Here is an 11,947-nt window from a genome sequence, read left to right on the forward strand (position 1 = left end):
GCGACATCTAGACAGTCTCTTGGACTGCCTTGAGGACATCAAGTGTTGGATGGCAAAAATTACAAATCCTACAATTAAATGAGAAGAAGTCTGAAGTTGTATTATTCGGCCCCCCTGACTCCATCAAACTGACCACCAGCAGCCTAGGCAATCTGTCTACTCTGGTCAAGCCCCAAGTCAAAAACCTTGGTCTAATCTTTGATTAGACAAACATTTGACAAACAGGTCCATGCAGTAGCTAAAGCCAGCTTCTACCAACTTCGCACCATTGCCAAAATCAAGTATTTCCTGTCACCAAAATATCTTGAGAAGGTCATCCACGCCTTCATATCCTCCCGGCTAGAATACTGCAATTCCTTGTATACTGGAATTAGCCACCTGCCCTGTCCCGCCTACAACTAGTCCAAACGCCGCTGCAAGGCTCCTGACCAGTACCCGGATAAGAGACCATATTAGCCCTATCCTGGGCTCTCTCCACTGGCTTCCAGTGCAGTTCAGGGGTGAGACCATATTAGCCCTATCCTGGCCTCTCTCCACTGGCTTCCAGTGCAGTTCAGGGGTGATTTTACGGTGCTCCTTTGGTTTTATAGCCCATAATGGGCAGGCCCCTTCTTATATCACAGACCTCTTCACTCCTTATTCCACCGCAAGGCCCTTCAGGTCGTATAACTAAGGGCTCCTGGCAGGCCCCCAATCTAAGTTTAAATCCAAGGGTGACCGAGCTTTTGCTGTTGCAGCCTCAAGACTGTGGAACAGCACCCCCTTACTATAACATCAGCCCCTTTTATGGACTCCTTCAAGTCAAGGCTCAAACCCTACTTTTATTATTTAACATTTGGATCCTCCTGATACGAGTTGATAATTTGTATATTTGCTTTCTTTGTACAGTATAAAGATGCTTAATTGAGTGTTTTGCTTCTGTGTTTCCATTTGATTTTTTTTTTGTCATCTAATTGTTTTGATTTTTTTTATCGTGATGTAATTGTACAGCACTTTGTCAGCTTGAGTTGTTTTTAAATGTGCTCTATAAATACATTTGACTTGACTTGACTGTCAAGTGGCAAACCCCTACATTATATACGCCTGGTCGCGTGGGGGCAGTATAAGGCACGAAGTATATGATTGGCGTTCTAATACCTGAAAAGAAGGGAAGAAGAATCATAATTAAGGAAGAGGAAGAAGAGTGGCCAGGTAATTGTTTATTATGTGTTCAGACCGATAATAGCAGAGTCGAAAGCTATTAAATGTTTATTTGATATGAACTCTTCATCCGTTTTCAGATTAATATTCTGCATGATGTTAGCCTGAACCATTTTCACTGAACTGGCTTGATGTTTGCTGGTGAAGCTAGCATAGAATGCAACGTTTGTTAGCTTGTTTACAGCATCAGCCTTCGGTGATATCTCACTTTACAAGCTTCTTAGCAGGCTATACATCGATCTTACACTACCCAGTCTCCCAACAAATACATCGTTTTTTAAACCAAAGAAGTTGTGAGGCAAGCTACTGTCTTCGTGAGAGATGACAGATGCCTGTCAGCTTTTCATAAACTGTTTAGACAGCTACATTTATGCAAATTTTCCCGCACGATTTTCCAAACATAAAGTGTGCATCCGTTTCTTAAGTTATTCAAGCAGTCTGTCCCTGCCCTTAGGATATCAGCCCTTCAGAACATTTGAATGGAGTTTGCTGAATTGATCAAGACCCCCCGCGTCGATGGGGTGGTCCTCCACCGCCCCTTTATGCCTTTGGTGGAGGGCACGCTGTGTTTGACGGGACACCACCTGATTTTATCATCGCGGCAGGACAATACGGAGGAGCTGTGGCTGCTACACGCCAATATCGACGCCATCGAGAAGAGGTACATCGAATTAGTTCTCTCACCCATAGACTTATGTGAGAAGGGGCACGTTGGCTTATTTTTGATGGAAACACAGTTGAAACAGAAGAAGTCAAGCATATTATAATAATTTCCAAAGTGATGAACCCAAAACAATTACTTAGGTCCCACAGGTCAAGCTTTTTAGACACTCGTTTACTGACTCATAATCATGTAGACTTACCTGATGCGGGAAGAGTAATCACAAGCTCACACAGGCATGTTTTTCTCAAAATGCACACCTGTGTCGTAGCCACAACACAAACAGTCCAGATGAAACGCATTGATCCATTATAGATTTTGATCTCATGAACCGTTCTCTATGCAGGTTTGTAGGCTCTTCAGGATCCATTATAGTGAAATGTAAAGATCTGAAAACTATCCAGATGGACATCCCTGGCATGGAGGAGTGTCTCAATGTCGCCAGCTCCATTGAGGTGGGTGAATATTTCAATTCCACTTAACGTCTTAGGAACAGTTTTTTTCCCTACGGCCATCAGGACACTAAATACAGTCATGCACTAAACTTTCACTCTTTTGACTGCAAGTCACACATATACCATCTCTGTATTTCTGTATTTATTGTTCTGTGTTCTGTTGTTGTATATATTGTATATAGGTATATATATATATTCTGTTATGCTGTGTGCTGTTGCTGTATATATTGTATGTAAATATATATATATTTAGGTACTTTAATATATTCCACAGCGCTTTGTTGCACTCTTAATATTTATATATATTTTTATGATATTCCTACCGTTTTGAGATATGCAATATTGTTGTGTTATATATTGTTGTTGTGTTATATGTTGTCCCTCGTCGCACCAACAGGAGAAGCACTCCAAATTTCGTTCTATTCTATTCTATGCTGTGAATCGCTTAGATTTTAACTTCCAGCAGAGGCCATTAGGCTGTACGAAATCATGGTGTCATGTGAGCAATAAACTTTTCACAATGTATTGCTTGGAATTAACTAGCCATACCCTTGAGCCACTGGCTTCTTCCTTAAACAAACCAGACGTTGGTTAGCAAGTTGATTTGTAAAAGTACAAGACTGTTAATATTGTATTTACCTGTCTCCTAGACGATGACTTGTGTCTCCCTGACTCGTCTTCTAGGCCCTCATCTGTGTCTACTTCACTTGTCTCCTAGGCCCTCTCCACCCTGGACTCGGTGTCCCTCAAGTATCCCTTTTTCTACCGCCCCATGTTTGAGGTCATCGAGGATGGATGGAACTCCTTCCTTCCTGAAGAAGCTTTCAAAGACCTAGAATCCATGGTACGGGACCCACTTCCTATCAGTTAATCATGATCACTGCAATTCATGTTTTGTCAGGTCTAGCTGTGCATGTATCTGTAGACAAATGCTTTTGTGAGGAAGGCTGTCCACCGTCCATTTTGCATTCATGCTTGAATGTTTTGATCTAGATAAATGCTTTTGTGGACAAAGTGTAAATTGGTTATGAATCAAATTAGTCAAAGCTAAAGTTATACCTGCTGTATAGCACTACATATCATAGCAATACTTGGTTGTGCTAATAATGAGAATTTAGGGGCGTTCGGATAGCAGACTCATTGCTTGTGCCCTGCTATTAAAGTTGTGTTCCCAGCTTTTTTAGATTTAGACAGGTTATTTGTTTGCGCTCAACAAACTAAATAGTCCCACATATTGTAACAAAACAGGATCACAATACTGGCATGTTATCAAAGTGATTGTACATGTAGTCAAGGAATACTGTAAGCAAAGTTTTCACAACTTTGATCTTTTAGTCAGAGACTCTTCCAGTAAATTGGAAAGTGTAAGTTCAGGGAAGTTTGTATGCTTGCGAAAGATGTGCTTTTCCAGTTGATGCTGGCTTCTTGCCAAAACCAGACTAAATGGAACTGGATTGTTTTGTAGCTCTTCTGCATCAAGATTGCTTTTTATTTTGGCAATAAAGTGATTTTTGTCATGCCAATACAACTTGAATTTGGAAATATGAGTAAAAAAAGAAAAACAACTACAATAATTGTTATATATTTACAGGTATTGTGATTGTTTATATTGTCATTGTTTGTTGTTATAGTATATATGTGTGTTATTATTGTTATTATTTATCACTCTTTCTCTTCCCTCAAATAGACAGATGAATGGAGGCTCAGCGATGTCAACAATGACTTCAGCGTCTGCCAATCCTATCCCCCGCTCGTAACCGTGCCAAAGGATGTGGACGATGACACCCTCCGCAAGGCTGCCACCTTCCGCCACGGTGGCCGTTTCCCAGTGCTCAGCTATTACCACAAGAAGAACGGCATGGTGAGGGACCGCCAGTGCAGCCCACCCTGAGCAGGAGGGGGGGGAGCCTCAGAGCATCAGAGCCTCTGAGTTAGTGGCCCATGGTGTGGCCTGTGGCTGCCTCTGCACAAAGGGCTCAGTGTTTGATTTTACTGGGGTGCAAAGCGAACCCCCTGTGGGAAGAACTGACCTGCTTCTGGAGCTCATGTGACCCTTGTGACCCAATATTTTGAAATATAGTTTTAATTTAGCTACATTATTTTCCTTCCTTTTAAAATGTGTCTCTGTGTACTTCTTACATTCATTTAATTGCGGCAGAAAGGAAAGCTCATGACCCAATATTTTGAAATATAGTTTTAATTTAGCTACATTATTTTCAGTCCTTTCAAAATATGTCTCTATGTGTTCTTCTTACATTCATTTAATTGCGACAGAAAGGAAAGAGGGAATGTAAAAAGCAGATGCATTCATTTGAGCACATATTAAATTCTTTAAAGGTGTGCCTCTAAAGTCTTTGCGATCCTTTGCCAGATGGCTTTGCCAGTTCTAGTACCCTTGTCTGGCCATAGATCCTCAGGAGAACTGACCTGCTGGTGGTGTAACAATCTCCACCGCTGTTCCATCGCTCTTTCGTCCCCAGGTGATGATGCGTGCCAGCCAGCCCCTCACTGGCACCAACGGCCGGCGCTGCAAGGAGGACGAGAAGCTAATCAACGCCACGCTGAGAGCGGGCAAGCGTGGCTACATCATCGACACGCGCACCATCGCAGTGGCACAGCAGGCCAAAGCGCGCGGCGGAGGCTTCGAGCTGGAGTCCAACTACCCGCAGTGGAGGAGGATCCACAAGACCATAGAGAGGTGCCCACATTTACTCTAAGCCAGTGGTTGGCTCCCTTTTGGTGGTACTCAGAAAGTCTTTCATTTTTTATGACTAGGATATTAATCGTTAAATATATATTAAAAAATCATTAAAATAACGAGATCCCTATAATTTAAGTTTGTTATTTATCTGACCCATGCTCATTCTCCTGATCAGGCATTACAGTGAGGTAATAACACTAAGTTCCTATCGCGCACAGGCTACCGAAGGTCAATGATAGTTACAATGGTGGTACTTGGAAAGCCAAATATTTTCTGAGCTGGTACTCACGGTGAAACGTTTGAGAACCACATTTACTCTAAGCCGTTTACAAATCATGTTTGATCCCAACGAGACATACAGTTATCCATAAGGCTTGGAGTCAAAGTGAGTGATTGCTCTTCTCCAGAGTCCCTACCATGTGCAGTTCAGTGAAATTAATGAACATTCACCCAAAGGTGGGTGTTTTGATCACAGTGGCCCTCTGACCTCCTGTAGTAAGGTTTCCCTGACTGACTCCTAACTCTCTTAGGCCCAGTGGCCCTCTGACGGTCTCTCTCTCTCTCTCTCTCTCTCGCTCTCTCTCTCTCTCTCTCTCTCTCTCTATCTCTCTCTCTCTATCTCTCTCTCTCTCTCGCTTTCTCGCTCTCTCTCTCTCTCTCTCTCTCTCTCTCTCCATCTCTCTGTGGCACACACTTCTCTCCAAACTTTCATAATGGATGGTTTTCCTCTGTGCTCATGTCTCCCTCCCCCCACAGGCACAGTGTCCTGCAGGAGAGCCTTATCAAGCTGGTGGAGGCCTGCAATGACCAGTCCCACAGTATGGACCGCTGGCTCAGCAAACTGGAGGCCTCCAGCTGGCAGAGCCACGTCAAGGAGATCCTCACCACAGCCTGCCTGGCAGCCCAGTGCATCGACAGGTGACAGCGTCTCGGAGGAATCACAAAGAGCCAGAGGGGGTGGGGTTGGTGTAGGAGAGCGAGGAGGAGAGGGGTGGGGTAGGGTAGGAGAGCGAGGAGGAGAGGGGTGGGGTAGGAGGAGGAGAGCGAGGAGGAGAGGGGTGGGTTAGAGTAGGAGAGTGAGGAGGAGAGGGGTGGGGTAGGGTAGGAGAGCGAGGAGGAGAGGGGTGGGGTAGGAGAAGGAGGAGGAGAGGGGTGGGGTAGGGTAGGAGAGTGAGGAGGAGAGGGGTGGGGTAGGAGGAGGAGAGTGAGGAGGAGAGGGGTGGGGTAGGAGGAGGAGAGCGAGGAGGAGAGGGGTGGGGTAGGAGGAGAGCGAGGAGGAGAGGGGTGGGGTAGGAGGAGGAGAGCGAGGAGGAGAGGGGTGGGGTAGGAGAAGGGGAGCGAGGAGGAGAGGGGTGGGGTAGGAGAAGGGGAGCGAGTAGGAGAGAGGTGGGGTAGGAGAAGGAGAGCGAGGAGGAGAGGGGTGGGGTAGGAGGAGGAGAGCGAGGAGGAGAGGGGTGGGGTAGGAGGAGGAGAGGGGTTGAGTGGGGTAGGGTAGGTGAAGTCAATAGGAGAAGCGAGTAGGTGGAGGAGATAGGAAAAAAGGCATAAGAGTTTTTTTTTAATTGAATGGGGGGGTTCTTTTTTAAGTTTACGGCTGAAAATGACCATTCCTTATGTTGGTGGTCCGTGCTGCTGTATTTGTTCTAACGTGTGTATGTGGGGTTCATTCCACAGGGAGGGTGCGTCTGTGTACTAACGTGTGTGTGTGGGGTTCATCTCACAGGGAGGGTGCGTCTGTGCTAGTCCACGGCACCGAAGGAACAGACTCCACGCTGCAGGTGACCTCTCTGGCCCAGATCATCCTGGACCAGTCCTGCAGAACCATCCGAGGCTTCCAGGCACTGGTGGAGCGAGAGTGGCTCCAGGTGGGTGCCGGAGGGGGAAGGGCTTGACGCTAAAACTGTGTTAGTGCTACAACTGCGTTAGCATTAGCTTGTCAGTATATTACAGTGGCGATGTGGTGGATACATTTTGCCGATGTATTTGGATTTCTATTGTGCAGAGAAAATCAAAGATAAAGAATGAAGAACATGTAGGTAAAACCGTGGTTGTTACATTAGTTTAATTAAATCAGTCTCATAAAATTTAATAATCATTACATTTAGTATTTAATATTTTATAATTAAATTACTAAAATAATGGAAAGCTCTAGTTGTACCACTATGCTACAGTCTACGTATGGTACCACAATACTATCGTACTACAATATCACTACAAAGTCTATAACACTTCATGGAACAACCAGAGAAGTGAAGGCTATTGGAATTCTTGATTGGCGGAAAATGGCTTTCAGTGGAATATTGGAACAACAACAGACAAGACAATTGTTTAAGTCTAAATAAACAATTTATTAAAGGTAACAGATAGTAATTAATGGCTAATACTAATCACATAAACAACTGAGTATAACACTGAAACAAGGCACAAAGTGCAGTTGGGACTTCAGAGGAGGGGGCATGAGAGCCTGCCCGTCCGTGTGTGTGTGTGTGTGTGTGTGTGCGTGCGTGCGTGCGCAGGTATGCCAATATAAATTGGAGGATGGGCACAACTTTAAATGAGTAGGTTACAACAGACAAAGGATTCTTATCTCAAGGATAGAATCGGCCTTCAACTCAATACAATATATTTCAGCAGCACTGAACTAGCGATGTGGACGTGTTTGTTCAGATGGTGATTGAGGGAGTTAGGGAGACAGAGAGAAAAGGTGCCTGCACGTTTCTAACAAGTTAGCAAAAGTAAAACAAACGCAAGATATAGCACGGTTACGAACCATGCACTGTGAATTACAAAGTAAGCATTTAAATCATGAATGAAATAAAACAACAATACTTTCACACATATATTAACACACATATAAGACTAATCTCTGCCCAGATGTCAGCCTTACGTGAAGAACGCTCTTGCTAAGCATTCAACGGTGTTTTCGCGGAATCCTTGGAACAACGCGTCACGTAGGTTCAATGGATGTCCGTCTGTCCTTTCTTTACAGCCCGTCGGCTGAACTCGCGGAGGCCTTGCTGGAGGTCCGCTGATTTAGAAGGATGTAAAGTTCTGTCGACTTGGAGAAACGAATAAGGGAAGCCGGTCGCCTTATCCTACTCAGAATACTGCTGGGCTGCAGTAATATACTACCGGTATAACTTGGTTGCAACTAGACGCGTCAAAGTATTTTCTTAACTTCGGCCAAAAGTTCAATACGACTGTCGTGCGTTGTCCTTTGGTCTGCAGAGAGGGTATCTCTTAATTGAAGGATCTTCACGTGTGTGAGACCACCGTACAGAGAGAAAGATTTGGGGGGTAATCACTGTTTTAAGGGGCAAAATGCGTCACCCTTTTTATGACTTTGATGTGACCAATTGCGAGGTCACTGACTGTTGATAAGGTTTGAAATGTGATAAGGGAATTGTGGGTAATGGAGTCTATGGTGGCTCATTCACTGACATCCCCCCTTTTGGTCTCAGGGCTGGGATTGCTTCGTAGTCCATGAGAGCAACAGAAAGCTGTGTAGTCCATAAATCCATAGTCCATCAATGTCTCTTATTCCTGCTGACACAAATAGTTCGTAAAAAGGCTTTTGACATCTGGGCATCATAAAGGCTTTTGAACATCTGGGCAGATGGCATTTCTATACCTTAGTTATAGCAACAACATTCAAACAACATTCAAACACTCCAAACTTAAAACAGACTTAAAATATTCATGGAAAGGAAGGAAGGGTGGTTAGCTTCAAGGGTTAACAAGCCTATTCCTTGAGAAAGTTAGTGGCAGCTTTTGGTGGGAAGGAGGTCTGAACACCGCTGCTCTGAAAACTCTTGAGAATATTTACTGTGGTGTTAAGTTTTGCGTGTGCTGTTGTATTCGTTTGTGTAGCGTGTATGCAATGCCTGTGGGGTTAGCGTGGCATGCAAGGTTAGTGAGTGGAGTTAGAGAGTTAGTGTCTATCCACCCCCCTTTGGCGTGGAGGCGGCTCAAAGGGTAACAAAGCTAGCAGAGCTTTCCTGTGAATATCCAGTACGGGCATCAGCCTTTTTCAGCTGTCGCTGGATTTCATTTTCGACCCAGGATATGGCTCACATGTTGAGGAGTCTATGTCATCTTCTGATGAAACTGAACTTCTGGATGGACAGCGAGAGCATAGATAACCATATCTTTCTGGTGGGCCGGCACTGCAGACCTTTATGTTTCGCAGTGTCTCATGTGATTGACGTAAAAGGGACCTCTTAGGGTCTATTACATCCACATTGGATTCAACATATGAATGTTGAAAATCAGCCATGGTAGGGACATGGATCTCAGGAGGGCTAGGCTGCTCCTAGTGGCAACCGATCCTGTCACACTTAACCTGTTGGCCTCCTGCTAGATAAACAGGGTTTGGAAAGATGAGCTGCTTGTGATGGCAGTCAATGGAGCCAGCACCCAAAAACTGTGAGGAAGACGCCCTATGCGTGTTAGGTCTAACCACCAGAGGGGCTCAGGTCCTCTGTGGGTGTTTACGCCTTCTCTGGGTTTCTCCCCCCTTCTCACAAGGTAAACCCTTGGCGGGGGACGAGGGATCACTATTTAAACTATCAGGACCTCTTTAAGAGAATCAGTGTCCGACCAAATATGACTCCCTGATTCAGATTGTCCTGACTCTGTTTCCATATCACTATTACCATGCTGAGGTCCATGGTTGAACCGATCATGGGGCCTTTGAGGGAAGTGATCTCTGTTAAAATTGTGAGGGTAACGGCCCTGCTGGCGGTTACCCTTCCCTTGGTAGGGCTGTTTCCTACGTTGATATTGACTATTTTGTTTGTTCAAGTAATTCCAAGGTTGACCATTGAACCTCTGATTACTATTGCCTTGCCAGCTCTTCCACCCACCCTGGTGGTGGTTTTGTGGAGAGCGGTTTTGGGTGGCACCTCTCTGGGTTGGCCACTCCAACGGCACTTCACAGCCTTCCGAGTCAAACGGATCACCAGCTGTGGATTGTACGTTGAGCACTCTAGGTTCCTCATCCGGCTGGTCAACCGGGCACACAACTGTTTCCCATATCCTTTGTGCTTTTTTCCTAATCTGCCGCATTTTGGGTTTACCCTGTTGGCACATCAGTGCAACATGCGTGCGCACACAAGGGTGGAGGTTGTGTATGAATAGGGACCTGAAGGCCCTATGCTCTTCCAGGCCTGGGGCGCTACTGCCTTGGAAGAACGCGTGTCTTAAACGCGCATGATATTCACGTGGGGGTTCTGTCCTTCTCTGCCTGATTTGGATGGCGCTAGTGGTGGCCAATGTCTCAGTGGGGGAACTACCTCTCCGTGTTTTCCTTGACCTGGGGCGGTCACTCTCTGAGCTACCAGATGAAGAGTTCCTTAGGGGAGAGCTGCTCTCATCATAGCTATCAGAGGAAAAGGACGAGGACGAGGAAGAGGGTTCACGGTAAGTAGGTTTAGCTACTGCGTGCCTTTTCCTCTTTCTCTCCTTCTTAGCAGCCTGAGGCTTTATGAGCCTTTCAGGTGCTGGTGGGCATGACCTGGCTCCACCAGGGTTGTGAGAGGGGGCTACAGCATGGCGCTCAGGTTTGTCTAGGAAGAGTGAGGTGTGCAGGCAATCTGAGGTATCTGCTTCTGACTCTACTCCTCTCCTAGTTACTGGCTCTACTTCTGCCTCTGTCTCTCTGGGGGATGCTTTAAGCATTGCTTGGGCCCTGGCGCTTGTTTCGCGGCTCTCCTTCGGGGCATGGTCATAAACGGCTACTCTGGGCCATTCAGTGTCGAGCATGTTAACGCAATTTACAAGGGTCTCCATAGTGAGTTGGAGCTCCTCATGCAGTTCATCGTTGCGTGTGTCTAGTTTGTCACAACTAGAATACAGTTTCATGTTCTCCTTGCGGAGAATCTCTATCTCCAGGCGGGTGCTCTGGTGATGAAACAGGAACAATCTACCTACCACTCCTTGATGGGTGGGGACTTTACGGTAGGGATTATGAACATGCCTGATTAAGTCGCCTATCTTGGACTGACACTCATCTAGGTTCATCTGTTCAAGTGCCTCCCTTTCATCAGGGGAGGTCTTAAGGAGGTCTGCCACAAATTTAAAAAGTTGGGCTGACTCCACAGGAGGGAGGTTACTCTCAGCTCCTGGCGTGTGTGGGGTTTTCGGGCTCATCCTGTCTGCCTAATCTGGGGCACGGAACTACGCCTGGCAAGCTAGTGACGTGATCACTGATGCTTAATTTAACCCTTTTAATGCAAGCTAATGCAAGTAGTCACAACGCAAACTACAACAATGTTATGCTTAATAACAAAACAAGGAGATGCACAGGTGAGGGACTCGAACCTGTGACTTACACTCACGGCTAGGTAACTACCGTGTTGTTTTTACAGTTCTAAAATGCTAGTTACTCTCTTGTTACAACTATTACAACTGATTGTACAGGTTGCTATGGTAACAGATGGTACTTGTGTGTCCAATGGGTTGCTGGTATCACAAGTATGGACTCCCACTAATTATACTTACAGTGTGGCTGGAACAGGGACTGTTAGATAATTAGTATGTATTAAACAGTTAGTACACAACACCTAAAATTATTCAAAACCACATTTTATCTATGCCTTAGAAGTTTCAATGGACCTGGTAAGGTCCTGGAGTTACTCAGGGGGTTGGATTCTTATTTGTTATTGTAACAATATCACTGAAGCCAACAATACCAATCCTCACACGGGCTGCATCATATTATGTAGGTAAAACCGTGGTTGTTACATTAGTTTAATTAAATCAGTCTCATAAAATTTAATAATCATTAAATTTAGTATTTAATATTTTATAATTAAATTACTAAAATAATGGAAAGCTCTAGTTGTACCACTATGCTACAGTCTACGTATGGTACCACAATACTATCGTACTACAATATCACTACAAAGTCTATAACACTTCATGGAACAA

The 11,947-nt window shown here is 45.0% G+C and overlaps 1 protein-coding gene across 1 annotated transcript in view; it reads left to right on the top strand.

The window, feature by feature from the left end:
* Positions 1-1,679: 1,679 nt before the first annotated feature.
* Positions 1,680-11,947, top strand: part of mtmr9 (myotubularin related protein 9) — a gene marked incomplete at both ends in the record, with an annotated part of 19,281 nt that continues 9,013 nt past the window's right edge. Inside the window, 7 exons of the mRNA XM_080832643.1 lie at positions 1,680-1,861; positions 2,208-2,316; positions 3,035-3,160; positions 4,004-4,177; positions 4,797-5,014; positions 5,774-5,935; positions 6,741-6,882. Of these exons, the coding sequence (XP_080688769.1) occupies positions 1,680-1,861; positions 2,208-2,316; positions 3,035-3,160; positions 4,004-4,177; positions 4,797-5,014; positions 5,774-5,935; positions 6,741-6,882 (1,113 nt within the window). The remainder of the gene's footprint in view (positions 1,862-2,207; positions 2,317-3,034; positions 3,161-4,003; positions 4,178-4,796; positions 5,015-5,773; positions 5,936-6,740; positions 6,883-11,947) is intronic.

This window comes from Sprattus sprattus (genome assembly GCF_963457725.1).
Source record: "Sprattus sprattus genome assembly, chromosome: 2".
NCBI classification, from domain to species: domain Eukaryota; kingdom Metazoa; phylum Chordata; class Actinopteri; order Clupeiformes; family Clupeidae; genus Sprattus; species Sprattus sprattus.